General features: G+C 42.0%; 1 protein-coding gene across 1 annotated transcript; it reads left to right on the top strand.

The window, feature by feature from the left end:
- The first annotated feature begins 1,340 nt into the window (after positions 1–1,340).
- LOC133054803 (zinc finger protein 208-like) lies at positions 1,341–18,238 on the top strand. Its single transcript, XM_061140122.1, has 5 exons — positions 1,341–1,558; positions 2,436–2,506; positions 5,648–5,774; positions 12,041–12,387; positions 12,466–18,238. Exons 2-5 carry the CDS (start codon positions 2,450–2,452, stop codon positions 18,154–18,156), a joined length of 6,222 nt encoding a protein of 2,073 aa, XP_060996105.1. The 5' UTR covers positions 1,341–1,558; positions 2,436–2,449; the 3' UTR covers positions 18,157–18,238.
- The last annotated feature ends 111 nt before the right edge of the window (positions 18,239–18,349 follow it).

Genomic DNA, 18,349 nt, shown 5'->3' with positions numbered 1-18,349 from the left:
GAGAGCCCGCCCCGCTCCTTAGACCCCAGTCCCTCCCAACCCTTTGTCCTTAAGTCTCCGCAGGCCGGTCCTTCTGCCGTTCAGAGTGACTTTTCCCCTGATCCCTGGTGGCGGGAGGTGACCTGAGCCAGCCACGTCACACCCATGGTTCTTCGGCCCCACATACCAGCCGCCGGAATTTGGCTCTTGCGGGAGGGCCTTTCTTATTCAGTCTCCTACCCTGTAGGAGTAGTGGGCGGAAGGCTGGATCAGGAGAAGCAGAGACAGCGACTCCTAGAGAAATGGAAAATTGAGAAAAGCATGTGGGACAAGTGATGGCAGTGAAGAGGATTGTGAGGAACTTGGAAGAGACAGCTTCATGGAAGAGAATGAGCCTTGTAGGGAGCGGGTGCGGCAAGGAGAGAAATTCAGAAAAAAGCAGGATCTCCGGAGAGTAAACGGTGAGCAAGATAGGGAGGTGTGGTTGTTCATTCCGACTCTTTGCGAGCCCTGTATCTCCCAGAGTTTTCTCAAATCCATGTCCGCTTAGTCCAGGGATGGTATCTCACCATCTCATCCTCTGCCGCCCCCTTCTGTAGCCTTCAAGGGAGAGGGGCTGTAAATCAGGGGTCCCAAAGAGGGCGACAGTGGAGAGGCAGTTCACAGAGACAGCCCGCGAAGGCGATACAAGAGTTGGGCCCAGAGCAAGAATATCCTGCTGCGAGAGAAAGGGGACTCCTAGTGATTGGAGGAGCTGAGAAAAAAAGCGAGCTGAAAGGAAGCATAGCCACTTGGGAGTGCCAGAGAGTTGGGAGGAAGGGAGGGCAGAGATGGAGGAAGAAAGGCAGAAATGCAGGGAAATTGAGGTTCACCAGGGAGGTTGGAGAGAAAGCAACTTGCAGGCGAACAGATGGCAGAGAGAGGCGGGATGGGAGGCAGGGAAGAAGTAGAGTGGAGGAAGGGACAGCAGGAGAGCAGAGATGAGAGCAGAGAAAGGGAGATGTAGAAAGAAGTAGGGAAACAGATCAACCAAATGAAGTGGAAACAGCTAGTGTGCAGGTGATGGTGGGGACTAGATCCAGAGAGTGCTGAAGCAGTTGGCTCAGAATTATTAAGTCGTCATACATTGATTTTGGGCTTTAAAATCTAATGCAGATCTTGCTTCTTTAAATTGTACAGATAAGAATGAGAATTGCAAAGCTTCTGTCTGTGAGGCATGTGTATTTCGTAATTATTTGTATTAAAAGAGCATGCATGTGTAGAGCCTGTTGAGGTGGGGACTGGGGCAGTGACTTGATTTTCTCAGGTGTGGGTCACCCCCTTCCCTATTCCTGGTGAGGAGTAGAGGTATGTGAGAGAAAAAATGGGGCAAGAACTGACTGACTCTTTGAAAAGTTGCCTTTTCAAGCAACTTTCACCATGTTCTTTGTGATGGTTTTACTTTTGGCTTTCTGCTTTCTTTGCATTTAATTTTCTTGTAGCTTGGGATAAAGATTTGTTCAATCAATGGCGACCTTGTAAACAATTATGGAGATTTGTCTCACTTGGGACAACTTGGATGAATGTAGAGAATATTACGGTAAGTGAGTTAAGACAGACAGGGAAAGACTGATATTATATGTCCTTCTATTATATCGAATGGAAAAAAAATGAAACTCACTAGCACCAGAGGGTAGGATGGTGGTCGCTGGAAGGTCAGGAAGATAGGGAGATGTTGGTCAAAAGCTACAGACTTTGAGTTGTAAAATGAGTGCGTCCTGGGGAGGTATGCGCAGCATGCTGACCATAGTTAATCCTGTTCTGTTACTGCATGCTGGGAATTTGTCAGGAGAGTAGGTCGTCAGTGTTGTCACCACACACAGAACATGGGAATTTGGTAATGGATGCGTCCATTAGTGGTTTGTGATAAATATTTCACAGTGTTCACATGTGTCACATGGTCACAGGGTGTATGGTATCTATACACATACTCCTTTGGTTTGTCGGTTCTCCCCCATCAGACCCGCTCCTCAGGATCTCGTGTGGGGCCTCACCCCAGGAATGTGCACAGAGCCTCAGATGATTCTGATCTGGATCCTGCATTGAGCACCAGGACTCTTAGCCTCCACTTCTGAGATTGAGATCAGTCCCTGGGGGCGGGGAGGGTACTGTGTTCTGAGTGGGGCTGAACCCCGCCTGCTGTGTGACCTGAAGGGGATCTTGGGGTGAGTGGAGGTGCCCCCTGCTGCTGTGTGCATGAGGCCTCACCAGGAGCGGAGTGTGATCCAAGGAAAGTGTGGGAAAGTCCCGTGTTGGACTGTGTGTGGGAGTTGATTGTCCTGAGTCCCTCCTGAGACAGTGGGCACAGAGGACTGTGTTCCTCCTGGTGAGGGCTTCCCTGGGTGTGTGGTTGGGGCTCAGGAAAGGGATGTGTTGACTCTAAGCTTTAAACAGCATGTTTTCAACTTTCATGATAGAACTGTGAAGACTCATGGACGAAGAAGCCCAGGAGAGGAAAGAACAGGAGTCAGGCATGGCTGTTTCTCAGGTAAGGTCATATTCTCAGTGCATTCTCACACTGCCTTCCTGAAATGCCCTTCCCTGGACTCGCCAATCGTGTCTGACTGTGGAGTGTCCTGTCTGACTCCTGTACATGCACACTCACCCGGCGCCTTCCCTCAGGGCCTGTATCTCCACTTAGATCCCGTCTCCCCATGACCCAGTGACCTGGCCCTTGTGAGGAGGCTCCCCTGGACACTGTCCTGGGCAGGTCTTTTCACCCATGGGCCTCACTGCTTTTGGGCAGCAGGGACTGTTTAGGGCCCATCTGGATGCTCTGTCTGCTCTCTGTCAACCAGGGTAACCTGTATGTGGACCTCAGGTATTAACATGTACAGTACAGGGTAAAATCTGCAACAGAGGCCAATGAGTGGAAATCAGTTCTGACTTTTTATAGTACATTTAAAACTAAATGAGCACCTCCTTGAAAAGTTAAGTGTTTGGGAAGGGAATGGAGCGTTCAGAAAGAGATGTCAGGGATAGGGAGTGTTTTGTTACACCATCTAATTTAAACTGTAAAATCAGGCTTACTGATTTTTTTTCTTTTTTTTTTTTTTTGACCACATGATGCAGCTTTCAGGGTCTTAGTTTGCTGCATAGGGATCGAACATGAAACCCTTCAGTGGAAGTGAGGGATCTTAACCACTGGACCATGAGGGAATTTTCCAACTTTACTAATCTTGATTCAGTATTTTCTTAATGGAATAAAATAATAATTTTGGATTTTGTTAATAAGTACATACCTAAAATTAAGGATAAAAATCACATTCTGTTTTTTAAAATATATTTATTTCCTGTACTGTATCTTCATTGCTTCAGTGTCTTTTCCCTGGTTCTGGCGAGTAGTGGCCACATGGTTGCGGTGCGCACGCTTCTCATTGCAATGGCTTCTCTTCTCTTGCAGCCGAGGCTCTAGAGCGCGCCGGCTTCAGTAGTTTCACCTAGTGTGCTCTAGAGCTCTGGCTCAGGAATTGAGACTCATGGGCTTAGTTGCCTTCAGCATGTGGGCTCTCAGACCAGGCAACAACCCACATCTCTTGCATTGCCCAGTGGATTCTTGACCACTTACTGTAGAGAGACCCAGATATTTTTAAATACAGGTATTTTATGAAGATTGGAGGAAATCTTCTGTATGTTATTTTCTGCTTGTATTACTTTTAAGTTTTTTTGAACTAGAATAAGATAATGTTGAGGACTTCCCTGGTGGTACAGTGGCTAAGAATGTGCCTGCCAATGTAGGGTGCACGGGTTCCATCCCAGGTCCAGGAAGATGTCCAGAGCAACTAAGCCCATGGGCCACAACTACTGAGCCTGTGCTCTAGAGCCTGGGAGCCATAACTGCAGAAGCCCACACTCTAGAGCCTGTGCTCTAAAACAAGAGAAGCCACTGCAGTGAGAAGCCCCGGCACTTCAGCTGCAACTTGAGAAAGCCCACTCAGAGCAACGAAGACCCAACATAAGCAAAATAAATAAGCTTTAAAAAAGAAATAGAATGTTGACAAAGTTACTGAATGAAGAAGTAACATGAAAGAAGAGAATGGGAACCCACTGCAGTATTCTTGCCTGGATAATTCCATGGATAGAGGAGTTGGTGGGCTGCCATCAGCAGGGTTGCAGTCTGGCATGAGTAAGCAGGTAAAGACAACTTCCACACACAGCAGATTGAGCTCTGGAAAATAAATCTAAGCATCTAACTTTCCTCTTGCAGATTCTTCAGACACTTCCGGTATCTTTTGGATTAAAGTTCTCAATCCATAGATCTTGCATAAATAAGCCGCTACCTGGCATCACCCCATCTACATTCCCTGTGTCCCAGTCAGATTTTCTGTTCAGTAATATCTTCCTGCCTCAGAGCTGGCACTCAGGCTGTCCTTTGTCCTTGCAACACTCTTCCATTTCCCATCTTGCCAATCCTAAGTGTTTCTTCCTCTCACAGACCTTCTGTGATTTCTCAATGTAGGTGAAGACTTTCTGTTTAATCTTGTCTTGGCACTGGGCCTGTGTCAGGCATTTATTTCGATAGTAGCGTTAAACGTGTGGATTGGCTGGCTGGCTGCCAGATTGTAAGCTCCGTCATGTTCACTGCTGTATTTCAAGTTTGAGTTGCAAAGCTAACACTGAGTGAATTTTGATAGAATGAAAGAAAAAAAATAAAGATAACTCCTCTTGTTTCAAGAAATTGTGTGTTTACACATGCATGCATGAATGCATGGATATGTAAGTCCATGGTTTTATTACAAAAACATCATCTTATAAATAATGGTGTATGCTTTGTAGCAGTTTCAGTTGTGTCCTAAGTGTATTTCATGGCGTTAATTTTTTTCTGAATCATCACATGAATGATGTAAGTTGTGGTAAGTTTTTGACATTGTGTGGGTTGCGATGGGAGAGGATGTGACCCTGTATCATGCCCATTTATGCTGTTCTGTTTTATTTCAGCTTCCTTGAACTTGTTTAAAGTATTCTCAGGGAACACTCTGAATGCTCTTTCCTTCTCTGGTAGTTAACTGGTTGATTCTTTAGGTTCAGTTGTCTTCCCAATCACCTGAGCTCAGGTGCTGTTGCCTCATTTCTTAATGTTTGATCTGTGTGATTTCTTAGAGTGATACAGTTTTCTCCCCAGTAAGCTGGACACAGATCTTTCTCTAACGTGCTGTATGTTGATGACAAGTTCATCCGTGTGACGTCTTTAGAGTAACGCTTAGTGAGTAGGACGTGCTGACACACCTGTTGTCATCATCACAGTGTGTGTGTTCTTTTTAAAGTCACTGTGGACTTTGTCGTCTGAAGAGACCAGTCTTGCTGTAACTCATCTAGATAGTGAGACTGTGTCACTCTGTGTGTTGAATGTAACACTTCTGCATACACAACCCAGTGTTGGTTTTAATATGTGTATTTTTGATGTATTGTCCACATACATGACAAATTCATGTTGATTGCAGGATATTACAATCTTAGAAAAAAGAGGAAATTAGATTAGAGACCAACAGTTTGCTTCAAGCAGCTTTTAATGGATCTATCAGAATATTACTTCAACTGAATTGAGCTTTACCCCTCTCACCTCTTCTCATTTTGTGTGAAACAAAGAACCCTCCTCAGGGCCCGTTGGTGAAATGTGTTTTCATTTCAGGCACAGTTGACCTTCAAGGATCTGTTCATAGATTTCACTCCCAAGGAGTGGGAATGCCTGGACCCTGCCCAGAGGACCTTGTACAAGGACGTGATGGTGGAGACCCTCAGGAACCTGCTGTCTGTAGGTGAGGATCACTTCCCCTTAAGTGGGGATCTGCCCTGGGGTACCTTGGCATGTTCCCTCTGTACCTTTTGAGATCCCCTGTTTTTCTTGATTAAACTCAAAACCTTGTGGACTCGCACATATAAAGCTTCGTGATTGGCATCAGGAGTTTAAACTTGTCTTTCCTTCTGGTGACCTGCCAATGTGTGATACACAAGGAGTTTTTTCAGAACTTGAGCATTTATAGAGCTGATTTCAAACTTTGAAATATCCAGTTGCCTGTTTTCTAGCCCTGTGTTCTTGGTTCAGTAGTTCTTAGATAGGAACTAGATACCTGCTGCATATTGTGCTGTATGTTATACTGTTCCCTGTGCATTCAAAAAGAGGCAGATAGTAAATTTATTTGTGAAGTATTTTCCTGTTGGTTTATAATGTCCTCACTCCTTGGCTGACAAAAGAGCTGGATTCTACACCTACCAGTGCAGGAGACACAGGTTTGATCCTTGCTCTGGGAAGATCCCACATGTCACAGAGCAGCTATACCTGTGTGTCTCGATATGGATATGTAACTCCATGGTTTTATTACAAAAACATCATCTCATAAATAATGGTGTATGCTTTGTAGCAGTTTCAGTTCTGTCTTAAGTGTATTTCATGGCGGTAAGTTTTTTCTGCATCATCATATGAATGATGTAAATTGTAGCAAGATAATCGACATTGTGTGGGTTGCGATGGGAGAGGGTGTGACCCTGTCTGATGACATTTATGCTGTTCTGTTGTATTTCAGCTTCCTTGAACTTGTTTCAGATACTGTCAGGGCATGCTCTGTGGATGCTCTTTCCTTCTCTGGTAGTTAACTAGTTGATTCTTCAGGTTCAGTTGTCACTCCCAACCACCTGAGCTCACGTGCTGTTGCCTCATTTCTTAACTGTTTGATCTGAGCGATTTCTTTTTTTTTTTTGAGTCATTTCTTAGAGTGACAGAATTTGCTCTTGCCACAGCAAGTAAGGAGCACAAGCACTGCAACTGCAGCCTAGCCCCTACTTGCTGAACTTGGAGAGACGACCAAGCAGCAGCGAACACTCCCCTGAGCCAGAAGAAATGAATACACCAATGTATTAAGAATAACAGATACATTTATTAAGGAAAAGAGAGGTTGTTTTCTGGAAGAAGCCACAGTATGTGGCATTACTTGTGAGTAGGAATTTCTGTTTCTGATCTGAACGTTATCTCCACTCTTGTGGCACAAGGAGGAAGACCCCTGGATTGTGGAGAGTGAGGTGCTAATAGCAGAAATCCAGATGAGTGGGAAAGTATCAACAGTGTGATCACAGGTCAACTGTCACAAGGACAGAGAGGAAGCCGCACCATCCATGGGGTTTGGGAAACTCTCCAAGGGGGAGAGTTCTGTGAGAAAACAGATGTTTAATGTTTGTGAATCTCACAGGAGGCTTTTCTTCTCCCTAACTGACGGCTCTGTTCTTCGACCTGCGAAATGTACAGCACCCTCCAGTGGAGCTGTAGCGCCCACAGAGATGAAGGCGAGGTCTTTGTTTTTGGCCTGTCCTGGGTCTTTTGTGCTGTGCGGACTTCTGTCTGCTGGAGATGAGTGAGGGCTACTCTGTAGTTGGGGGGAAAACAGTTTCTCTTTGTGGTGGTTTCTTTAGTTGTGAAGCACAGGCCCTGGGCACATGGGCGTGAGTAGTTTTGCCATACAAGCTCACTATCTGTAGTTCATCAACTTATTCTCCGTGACATGTGAGATCTTCCCAGAACAAGAATCGAACCCGTGCCTCCCGCATTACTAAGCAGATTCTTACCATGGAGCCACCTGGGTGTTAGGGAAATTAAATAGTCTTGTTTAGGCTTCAAAATAAAGCAGTGCATTCCTCTGACCTTGCTTCTAACCTGCCTGGAAACTGCCCTGAGTGTGAATGTCCTGACTGTCTTCTGTGAGTGCAAGGCTTGCAGCAGCATAGATAAGATAGGGGACAAATCTTGAGATTGTTCAGCCTTTGCAGGGGCCCTTGCCAACCAAGCCCCAGGCTTAGCACCATCCAAGTTGACTCCTGGATCCTGCTCTCTGCCTACCGTGACGTAAATAAAGGTTAACTAAAAACTGTCTAAAGAGAAGTTCCAACTGGAAGAAGAAATACGTGATTTGTGAGAATGATTATCCATATTACAATGTCACATTATATTTTGGCTGATCAAATCTTTACTTTTTAAGTTGACTCTCTTTAGCCGGCCCACAGCTCCAATAGTGTCCCCCCCTGCCCTTTCTCTCTCCATTCTCTGTCCTGTTGTGGCCTTTGACCCCTGCCAACCCCTCCTTCTCTCTCTCCATCAGCTGGTCCCCTTCTGATGGCCCCTGTCTCTCAGTAGGAAGGGGAGCCCAGGTTTCCCCACTCTAGCAAATTTGTTTGCCCCTTTAGAGTCTTCTGATCCAAGACCCCATCTTCCTGGAGGGACATTCCAAGATTTTTATCAGTCTTTCTGGCCCTGTTATCACAGTCAATTTCACCACTATGCGATTTGTATTTTAGCCATAAAGGTATGACTACAGAAAGGAAAGATAACTTGTTTGATACAGGATGGCAATGATATTGTTTAGACTCTGGAGAGAACTGGTTAAGATGAATTTTTTTTTTCCTTCGAAAGTGCAAAACCGTTTCTTTTTACATGTGGAATTAAAAACAGCAAGCTTGTTAAAAAGGCCTGCCCCCCAAAAAGCTTAAAGTTAACCTTTGCCAGGGCTTCCCAGATGACTCTAGTGGTAAAGAACCTGCCAGCCCTAGGGAGAGACATAGGAGACGTGGATTTGACCCTTGGTAGGGAAGATCCCCTGGAGGAGTGAATGGCAACCCACTCCAGTATTCTTGCCTGGAGAGTCCCACCATGGACAGAGGAGCCTGGTGGGCTAGAGTCCATGGGGTTGCAGGGAGTTGGACAGGCATTAAGCGACCCTGCATAGCATGCAACCTTTGCCATGTCCTTGAGACATGTAACCTATTTTCCCAGAGATTTCAGTCTTGGGCAAATTAGAATTTTAAACCATGGTGCGGGTGCTGGGAAGAAAAGGGTGAAAGAGACATTTTAAATCTCAAGCAGGAAAGTACGAGAGCTCTCATGTCTGTTGATCTGCAAGTATGTTTGTCTCAGTGTGTGTCTTTATTTTTGGATAATATTGCTGAGGTTAATTTGTAAATGAGCTCTAATTCAATTGTTTGTAAGAAAAAAAAAAAAGGACAAATCAAACCATTTCAAGAGAATTTAACTTAAGTGAATTTCAGGTTCATGTGAACTGAGAAATATTCAATATTAAATATCTAGTATTAATGTTTGTTTGCTAATCTAATTAAGACATGTCTTGAGTCTTCAACATTGTCTAATAGTTTTATTGTGCCTAGGTTTACATTAAGTAAGTTAGTGAACAGTTAAAGTAACTGCAGTGAAGAAACTTTTAAGGAAAGAATGCAAATGCGATTGGAGCTTTTAGATAAACTCTGTTAGGAAAGATTATACTTTAGAAATATCTGTCTGAAATAGTCTCTCCAGATTTGAATAACCTGAATTTTTAGGGTTCTGCTAAACTAAGTGATGAAAGTTCATTGAATATATAGGTCATTTCCAAATAAAGTAAGATTCTGAAACACAGATTACTGAAAACTCATTTCCTCTTACAGACAAACTGAAGAGATTTTGGACTTTTAATGAATACGTTTGGTGCCACCCTGAGATGTTCTCTATAAGAAAGCAGATATTCTTAGACATTATCACTGGTATTTATGTTCACCAGTCTACAAAATGCTAATATAATGGACTGCTCATGGTTGCTTAAGGAAAGTAAGATGTGTGTTTTTAGTAAGAAAGGGATGAGAAATGTGGGCCGATCACCTTGCTTTGTCCACCCTGGTTAATTTGTCTCAGGACCCTCCCCTTCCCTACACAGGTACACCCTGGATCTTGAAGTAAAGGCTTCTCAGAGGAGCAAAACTCATTTTTCCTGGAATGATCCTCTGACTTTTACCTCCAAGGAGCCTTTCTGCATTTGTGTACTGTATTTCTTATCAGACAGGGTTTTTCCTTTCTTTGTCCTTGCCATGATTATTCCCCTGAATTAAGAGACAAACTGGCTGTTTATCCTGTTTTGTTGGCTGTAAATTCCTCAACCTGAGCCCACCTATCTCTTATCTCAGGGCATGCAAAGAGGAGGGTAGCTGATTGTAGATGTCCAACCTGCACCCCATCCAACTCCTACCTCAAAATTACATTTTATTAAGGAAAATGGAAAGTACTTCTGACTTACAGGTGGCTGTTTCTAAATGAACAAAGTGTTTTGTTTTTTTTTAAAGAAAAGAGAGAGGTTTCATGGAAAGTGGACTCCAAGAAAAGAGGTCCCAAAAGGCAAGGTCTTTATATTTTCTGCAACAATCTGTCATTTGACTCCTGTCAATTTTGTTGCTTGAATTTGGGTAGCATGTGATGAGGTGTTTCAAAGGGATTTACTTCCCCTTGTTCCCCTCCTGTGGTAATTCGTGCTGTTAGGTGGCATAGACTGTTGTGTGTTTTATAGAAAATATCAGAAATTACTTTTTTTTTTTTTTGCTGTGCCACATGGTACTCTGGTTCTTAGTTGCTGATTCATGGAGAGATTTTGTGCCCCCTACAGTGGAAGCACATAGTCCTAACTACTGGACCACCAGGGAGTTTGCCTCAAAGGTTACTTTTGCTTAAAAGATAAGTAAGTTTTCAAATTACATTCCTTTATCTTCATAACAGTATGTTTAAAAATTTATTAAAATTTATTTGTTTTTATTTTCACTGGGTCTTTGTTGCTTCGGGGACTTTTCTCTACTTGCAGCGAGCAAGGGCTACCCTCTAGTTACAGTGCCTGTACTTCTCATTCTAGTGGATTCTCTTGTTGCAATGCATGGTCTCTGTGTGTTTGCTCAGTAGTTGTGACTCCCCAGCTCTAGAGCACAGAATCATCACCTGTGGCCTGCAGGCTTAATTGTTCTCAGGCATGTGGGAATTTCCCGGATCAGGGATCAAACCTGTGTGCCCTGCACTAGCAGCTGGATTCTTTACCTCTGAGCCAGAAGGAAAGCCCCAAAGATTGTTCCTTTACATGTATGTTGGAGCCAATGAACTGGGTGAGTTTAAGTTACTGTGTAGATATGGAGTTGATGTATTGAATGATTATTGCATAAGTAGAGAATGTTTCTCATATTTTTTGTTTTTTAAAAATGATGGTCTTTTTGTATTACACAATATAACTGACATTAACCACTTGTTAATGTCATAAAATGCTTATATATCTATCTACTGATAGATTTCTAAGAGGTATTTAGAAAAGTGTTTATTTTTTAATTTTTAAAATTATTTTAGGGAATTCTCTGACAGTCCAGTGGATAGGATTCAGTAGTTTCACTGCAGGAAGCCTGGAGTTAATCCATGGTCAGGGAACCAAGATCTCATAAGCCACATGGTCCAACAACAACAATTATATATATAGTTTACAGAATTTTTTATTTTCTCAATGCAGTATTTGTTGAACAGTTTCTAACTGCCTTTTTTGTTTTTACATTATTCATTAGAATGCTTCTTTGGCATTGTTTACCATTCCAGTGTATTGCCTCTTTGATGCTTGTTTGCTCAGTTGCTCAGTCCAATCTGACTCCTTGTGATCTCATGGACTGTAGCCCACCAAGCTTTCCTTTCCAAGGAAGTTTTTTCAGGCAAGAATAGTGCAGTGGGTTGTGATTTCCTGCTCCAGGGGATCTTTCCGACCCAGGGATTGTAGCCCCCTGTGCCGCGTCTTCTGCATTAGCAGGCAGTTTCTTTACCACTGAGTCACCTCTCTAGTCCTGTATATTCTTCACCATTTAAACATGTATAAGGATGCATAAAGTGTGTACAATATAACATTATTTTCTCCTCAATTATGAGAGAGCAATGTGTTTAGGACAAAGTAGGATGAGCTTTGAGGTCATGGTGGGAAAATATGTTTTCTTTGTGAACTGACATGAGTTTGCATAAAATGAATGTTTTCTGATTGTGTTTGAAACTACACTACCCTGAAATTAATTTGAATTGCATATGATCACTCCTTTTTAAAGAGTTCTATTCCTTTAGTGTTCTATAGTTTTAAGATCAGCATTGTGAAGATTCATAATTATTTTCAGGACAAATATGACTCATGGTATAATGTCATGTGTTTGACAAGAAATAATTTATGTATGAATTGTTACTAATAGAATACCTGTGGTTCTTTATGTCTTGTAGATATGTCTCATATAGATAAGATCAAGAAATTACAGGCAAAAGTAAACAGTGGTAAAGGGGAGATTTTTCAAAGAGTGATGTTTGGAAGAGCTGAAAACCTTGAAATCAAAGATTTTCACCTGAGGGACATCCAGGAAAATGTACATGACTTTGATTGTCTGTGGACAGATGATGAAAGAAATGACAAAGGAATGTCTACATCCCATAACAAAAACCTCACTGATGGAAGACATCATCCTAGTAGAAGTGATGTAGGAAAGAGACCTTTTGAGAGGCACGGATCAAGCTTTCAGAATAAATTGCAGGTGGTACAATCTGAAGGGATAATTTCTGAATGTAGTCAAGTTGTGACAAATGTCAGGGCCACAGGTTTACCACCTCAGAGAACTCGTAATATCTGCAAAGGCTTTTCTCATAAACATGAGGATGCTCTTATGCATCCTTTAGAACTGTTACCAGACCATGAAACACAAAAGAAAAGACCTTACAAATGTAATGAGTGTGACATAACCTTTCTTCAGGACTCAGAACTCACTGGACATCAAAGAATCCATATAGGAGGAAAACCATATAAATGCGACATGCGTGGCAAGGCTTTTAATCAAACTACAAAACTTGCAGTTCATTGGAGAATTCATACTAGAGAGAAACCATATAAATGTGATGTGTGTGGCAAGGCGTTTGCTCATACTGGACATCTTGCTGTTCATCAGAGAGTTCATACTGGAGAGAAACCATATAAATGTGATGTATGTGGCAAAGGCTTTAGTGAAACTTCAAGCCTTGCAGTTCATCGGAGAGTTCATACTGGAGAGAAGCCATGTAAATGTCATGTATGTGGCAAGTCCTTTAGTTCAAATTCAAGCCTTGTAGTTCATTGGAGAATTCATACTGGAGAGAAACCATATAAATGTGATGTATGTGGCAAGGCCTTTAATCAGTCTACACATTTTGCAGTTCATCGGAGAATTCATACTGGAGAGAAACCATATAAATGTGATGTATGTGGCAAAGGCTTTAGTGAAACTTCAAGCCATGCAGTTCATCAGAGAGTTCATACTGGAGAGAAGCCATATAAATGTCATGTATGTGGCAAGTCCTTTACTTCAAAATCAAGCCTTGCAGTTCATCGGAGAATTCATACTGGAGAGAAACCCCATAAATGTGATGTATGTGACAAGGCATTTACTCATACAGGAGATCTTGTTGTTCATCAGAGAGTTCATACTGGAGAGAAACCATATAAATGTGATGTATGTGGCAAAGGCTTTAGTGAAACTTCAAGCCTTGCAGTTCATCGGAGAGTTCATACTGGAGAGAAGCCATATAAATGTCATGTATGTGGCAAGTCCTTTACTTCAAATTCAAACCTTGTAGTTCATTGGAGAATTCATACTGGAGAGAAACCATATAAATGTGATGTATGTGGCAAGGCTTTTAATCAGTCTCCACATCTTGCAGTTCATCGGAGAATTCATACTCGAGAAAAACCATATAAATGTGATGTATGTGGCAAAGGCTTTAGTGAAACTTCAAGGCTTGCAATTCATCGGAGAATTCATACTCGGGAGAAACCATATAAATGTGATGTGTGTGGCAAGGCGTATGCTCATACTGGACATCTTGCTGTTCATCAGAGAGTTCATACTGGAGAGAAACCATATAAATGTGATGTATGTGGCAAAGGCTTTAGTGAAACTTCAAGCCTTGCAGTTCATCAGAGAGTTCATACTGGAGAGAAACCATATAAATGTGATGTATGTGGCAAGGCCTTTAATCGGTCTACACATCTTGCAGTTCATCAGAGAATTCATACTGGAGAGAAACCGTATAAATGTGATGTGTGTGGCAAAGGCTTTAGTGAAAATTCAAGGCTTGCAATTCATCGGAGAATTCATACTGGAGAGAAGCCATATAAGTGTTATGTATGTGGCAAGTCCTTTCGTTCAAGTTCAAGCCTTGCAGTTCATCGGAGAGTTCATACTGGAGAGAAACCATATAAATGTGATGTATGTGGCAAAGGCTTTAGTATAAGTTCAAGCCTTGCAGTTCATTGGAGAATTCATACTGGAGAGAAGCCATATAAATGTGATGTGTGTGGCAAGGCGTTTACTCGTACTGGACATCTTGCTGTTCATCAGAGAGTTCATACTGGAGAGAAACCATATAAATGCGATGTATGTGGTAAAGGATTTAGTATAAGTTCAAGCCTTGCAGTTCATCAGAGAATTCATACTGGAGAGAAGCCATATAAATGTGATGTGTGTGGCAAGGCGTTTACTCGTACTGGACATCTTGCTGTTCATCAGAGAGTTCATACTGGAGAGAAAGCATATAAATGCTATGTATGTGGCAAAGGCTTTAGTGAAACTTCAACACTTGCAGTTCATCAGAAAATTCATACTGGAGAGAAACCATATAAATGTGGTGTGTGTGATCACTGCTTTCAAGAAAGTACACACCTTGAAAATCATCAGAGAATTCATACCGGAGTGAAGCCATATAAATGTGATGTTTCGGGAAAGGACTTTAGTCAAACTGCAAGCCTTGCAGTTCATCAGAGAATTCATTCTGGAGAGAAGCCATACAAATGCAATGTATGTGACAAGGCGTTTTGTCATACTGGAAGCCTTACTGTTCATCAGAGACTTCATACTGGAGTGAAACCGTATAAATGTGATGTGTGTGGCAGGACTTTTAGAGTAAATTCACACCTTGCTGTTCATTTGCGAGTACATACTGGAGAGAAACAATATAAATATGATGTATGTGGCAAGGCCTTTAATGAAGCTGCAAAGCTTGCAGTTCATTGGAGATTCCATATGGGAGAGAAACCATATAAATGTGATATATGTGGCAGAGCCTTTAGTCAAACTGCAAGCCTTGCAGTTCATCGGAGAATTCATACTGGAGAGACACCATATAAATGTGATGTGTGTGGCAAGGTGTTTACTCGTACTGGACATCTTGCTGTTCATCAGAGAGTTCATACTGGAGAGAAACCATATAAATGTGATGTATGTGGCAAAGGCTTTAGTGAAACTTCAAGCCTTGCAGTTCATCGGAGAGTTCATACTGGAGAGAAGCCATATAAATGTCATGTATGTGGCAAGTCCTTTACTTCAAATTCAAACCTTGTAGTTCATTGGAGAATTCATACTGGAGAGAAACCATATAAATGTGATGTATGTGGCAAGGCTTTTAATCAGTCTCCACATCTTGCAGTTCATCGGAGAATTCATACTCGAGAGAAACCATATAAATGTGATGCATGTGGCAAAGGCTTTAGTGAAACTTCAAGGCTTGCAATTCATCGGAGAATTCATACTGGAGAGACACCATATAAATGTGATGTGTGTGGCAAGGCGTATGCTCATACTGGACATCTTGCTGTTCATCAGAGAGTTCATACTGGAGAGAAACCATATAAATGTGATGTATGTGGCAAAGGCTTTAGTGAAACTTCAAGCCTTGCAGTTCATCAGAGAGTTCATACTGGAGAGAAACCATATAAATGTGATGTATGTGGCAAGGCCTTTAATCGGTCTACACATCTTGCAGTTCATCAGAGAATTCATACTGGAGAGAAACCGTATAAATGTGATGTATGTGGCAAAGGCTTTAGTGAAAATTCAAGGCTTGCAATTCATCGGAGAATTCATACTGGAGAGAAGCCATATAAGTGTCATGTATGGGGCAAGTCCTTTCGTTCAAGTTCAAGCCTTGCAGTTCATCGGAGAGTTCATACTGGAGAGAAACCATATAAATGTGATGTATGTGGCAAAGGCTTTAGTATAACTTCAAGCCTTGCAGTTCATCGGAGAATTCATACCGGAGAGAAGCCATATAAATGTGATGTGTGTGGCAAAGGCTTTAGTATAAGTTCAAGCCTTGCAGTTCATCGGAGAATTCATACTGGAGAGAAGCCATATAAATGTGATGTGTGTGGCAAGGCGTTTACTCGTACTGGACATCTTGCTGTTCATCAGAGAGTTCATACTGGAGAGAAACCATATAAATGCGATGTATGTGGTAAAGGATTTAGTATAAGTTCAAGCCTTGCAGTTCATCAGAGAATTCATACTGGAGAGAAGCCATATAAATGTGATGTGTGTGGCAAGGCGTTTACTCGTACTGGACATCTTGCTGTTCATCAGAGAGTTCATACTGGAGAGAAAGCATATAAATGCTATGTATGTGGCAAAGGCTTTAGTGAAACTTCAACACTTGCAGTTCATCAGAAAATTCATACTGGAGAGAAACCATATAAATGTGGTGTGTGTGATCACTGCTTTCAAGAAAGTACACACCTTGAAAATCATCAGAGAATTCATACCGGAGTGAAGCCATATAAATGTGATGTTTCGGGAAAGGACTTTAGTCAAACTGCAAGCCTTGCAGTTCATCAGAGAATTCATTCTGGAGAGAAGCCATACAAATGCAATGTATGTGACAAGGCGTTTTGTCATACTGGAAGCCTTACTGTTCATCAGAGACTTCATACTGGAGTGAAACCGTATAAATGTGATGTGTGTGGCAGGACATTTAGAGTAAATTCACACCTTGCTGTTCATTTGCGAGTACATACTGGAGAGAAACAATATAAATGTGATGTATGTGGCAAAGCCTTTAATGAAGCTGCGAAGCTTGCAGTTCATTGGAGATTCCATATGGGAGAGAAACCATATAAATGTGATATATGTGGCAGAGCCTTTAGTCAAACTGCAAGCCTTGCAGTTCATCGGAGAATTCATACTGGAGAGACACCATATAAATGTGATGTGTGTGGCAAGGTGTTTACTCGTACTGGACATCTTGCTGTTCATCAGAGAGTTCATACTGGAGAGAAGCCATATAAATGTCATGTATGTGGCAAGTCCTTTAGTTCAAATTCAAGCCTTGCAGTTCATCGGAGAGTTCATACTGGAGAGAAACCATATAAATGTGATGTGTGTGGCAAGGCATTTACTCATACAGGAGATCTTGCTGTTCATCAGAGAGTTCATACTGGAGAGAAACCATATAAATGTGATGTATGTGGCAAAGGCTTTAGTGAAACTTCAAGCCTTGCAGTTCATCGGAGAGTTCATACTGGAGAGAAGCCATATAAATGTCATGTATGTGGCAAGTCCTTTACTTCAAATTCAAACCTTGTAGTTCATTGGAGAATTCATACTGGAGAGAAACCATATAAATGTGATGTATGTGGCAAGGCTTTTAATCAGTCTCCACATCTTGCAGTTCATCGGAGAATTCATACTCGAGAGAAACCATATAAATGTGATGCATGTGGCAAAGGCTTTAGTGAAACTTCAAGGCTTGCAATTCATCAGAGAATTCATACTGGAGAGACACCATATAAATGTGATGTGTGTGGCAAGGCGTATGCTCATACTGGACATCTTGCTGTTCATCAGAGAGTTCATACTGGAGAGAAACCATATAAATGTGATGTATGTGGCAAGGCCTTTAATCGGTCTACACATCTTGCAGTTCATCAGAGAATTCATACTGGAGAGAAACCGTATAAATGTGATGTATGTGGCAAAGGCTTTAGTGAAAATTCAAGGCTTGCAATTCATCGGAGAATTCATACTGGAGAGAAGCCATATAAGTGTCATGTATGTGGCAAGTCCTTTCGTTCAAGTTCAAGCCTTGCAGTTCATCGGAGAGTTCATACTGGAGAGAAACCATATAAATGTGATGTATGTGGCAAAGGCTTTAGTATAACTTCAAGCCTTGCAGTTCATCGGAGAATTCATACCGGAGAGAAGCCATATAAATGTGATGTGTGTGGCAAAGGCTTTAGTATAAGTTCAAGCCTTGCAGTTCATCGGAGAATTCATACTGGAGAGAAGCCATATAAATGTGATGTGTGTGGCAAGGCGTTTACTCATACTGGACATCTTGCTGTTCATCAGAGAGTTCATACTGGAGAGAAACCATATAAATGCGATGTATGTGGCAAAGGCTTTAGTATAAGTTCAAGCCTTGCAGTTCATCGGAGAATTCATACTGGAGAGAAGCCATATAAATGTGATGTGTGTGGCAAGGCGTTTACTCGTACTGGACATCTTGCTGTTCATCAGAGAGTTCATACTGGAGAGAAATCTTAAAAATGTGATGTGTGGCGGCAAGGACTTTAATCAGACTGCAAAACTTGTTCTTCATCGGAGAATTCATACTGGAGAGAAACCATATATATATGGTGTATGTGGCAAGGCGTTTGTACTGTTAACCTTGGTATTCATCAGAGAGTTCATACGGGAGAGAAACCAGATAAATGAGGTATATGTGGCAGGGCTTTCA

This window comes from Dama dama, chromosome 4 (genome assembly GCF_033118175.1).
Source record: "Dama dama isolate Ldn47 chromosome 4, ASM3311817v1, whole genome shotgun sequence".
NCBI classification, from domain to species: Eukaryota; Metazoa; Chordata; class Mammalia; order Artiodactyla; family Cervidae; genus Dama; species Dama dama.
Note: the sequence above shows the minus strand (reverse complement) of the source record. Positions and strands in the feature narration are given on the sequence as shown.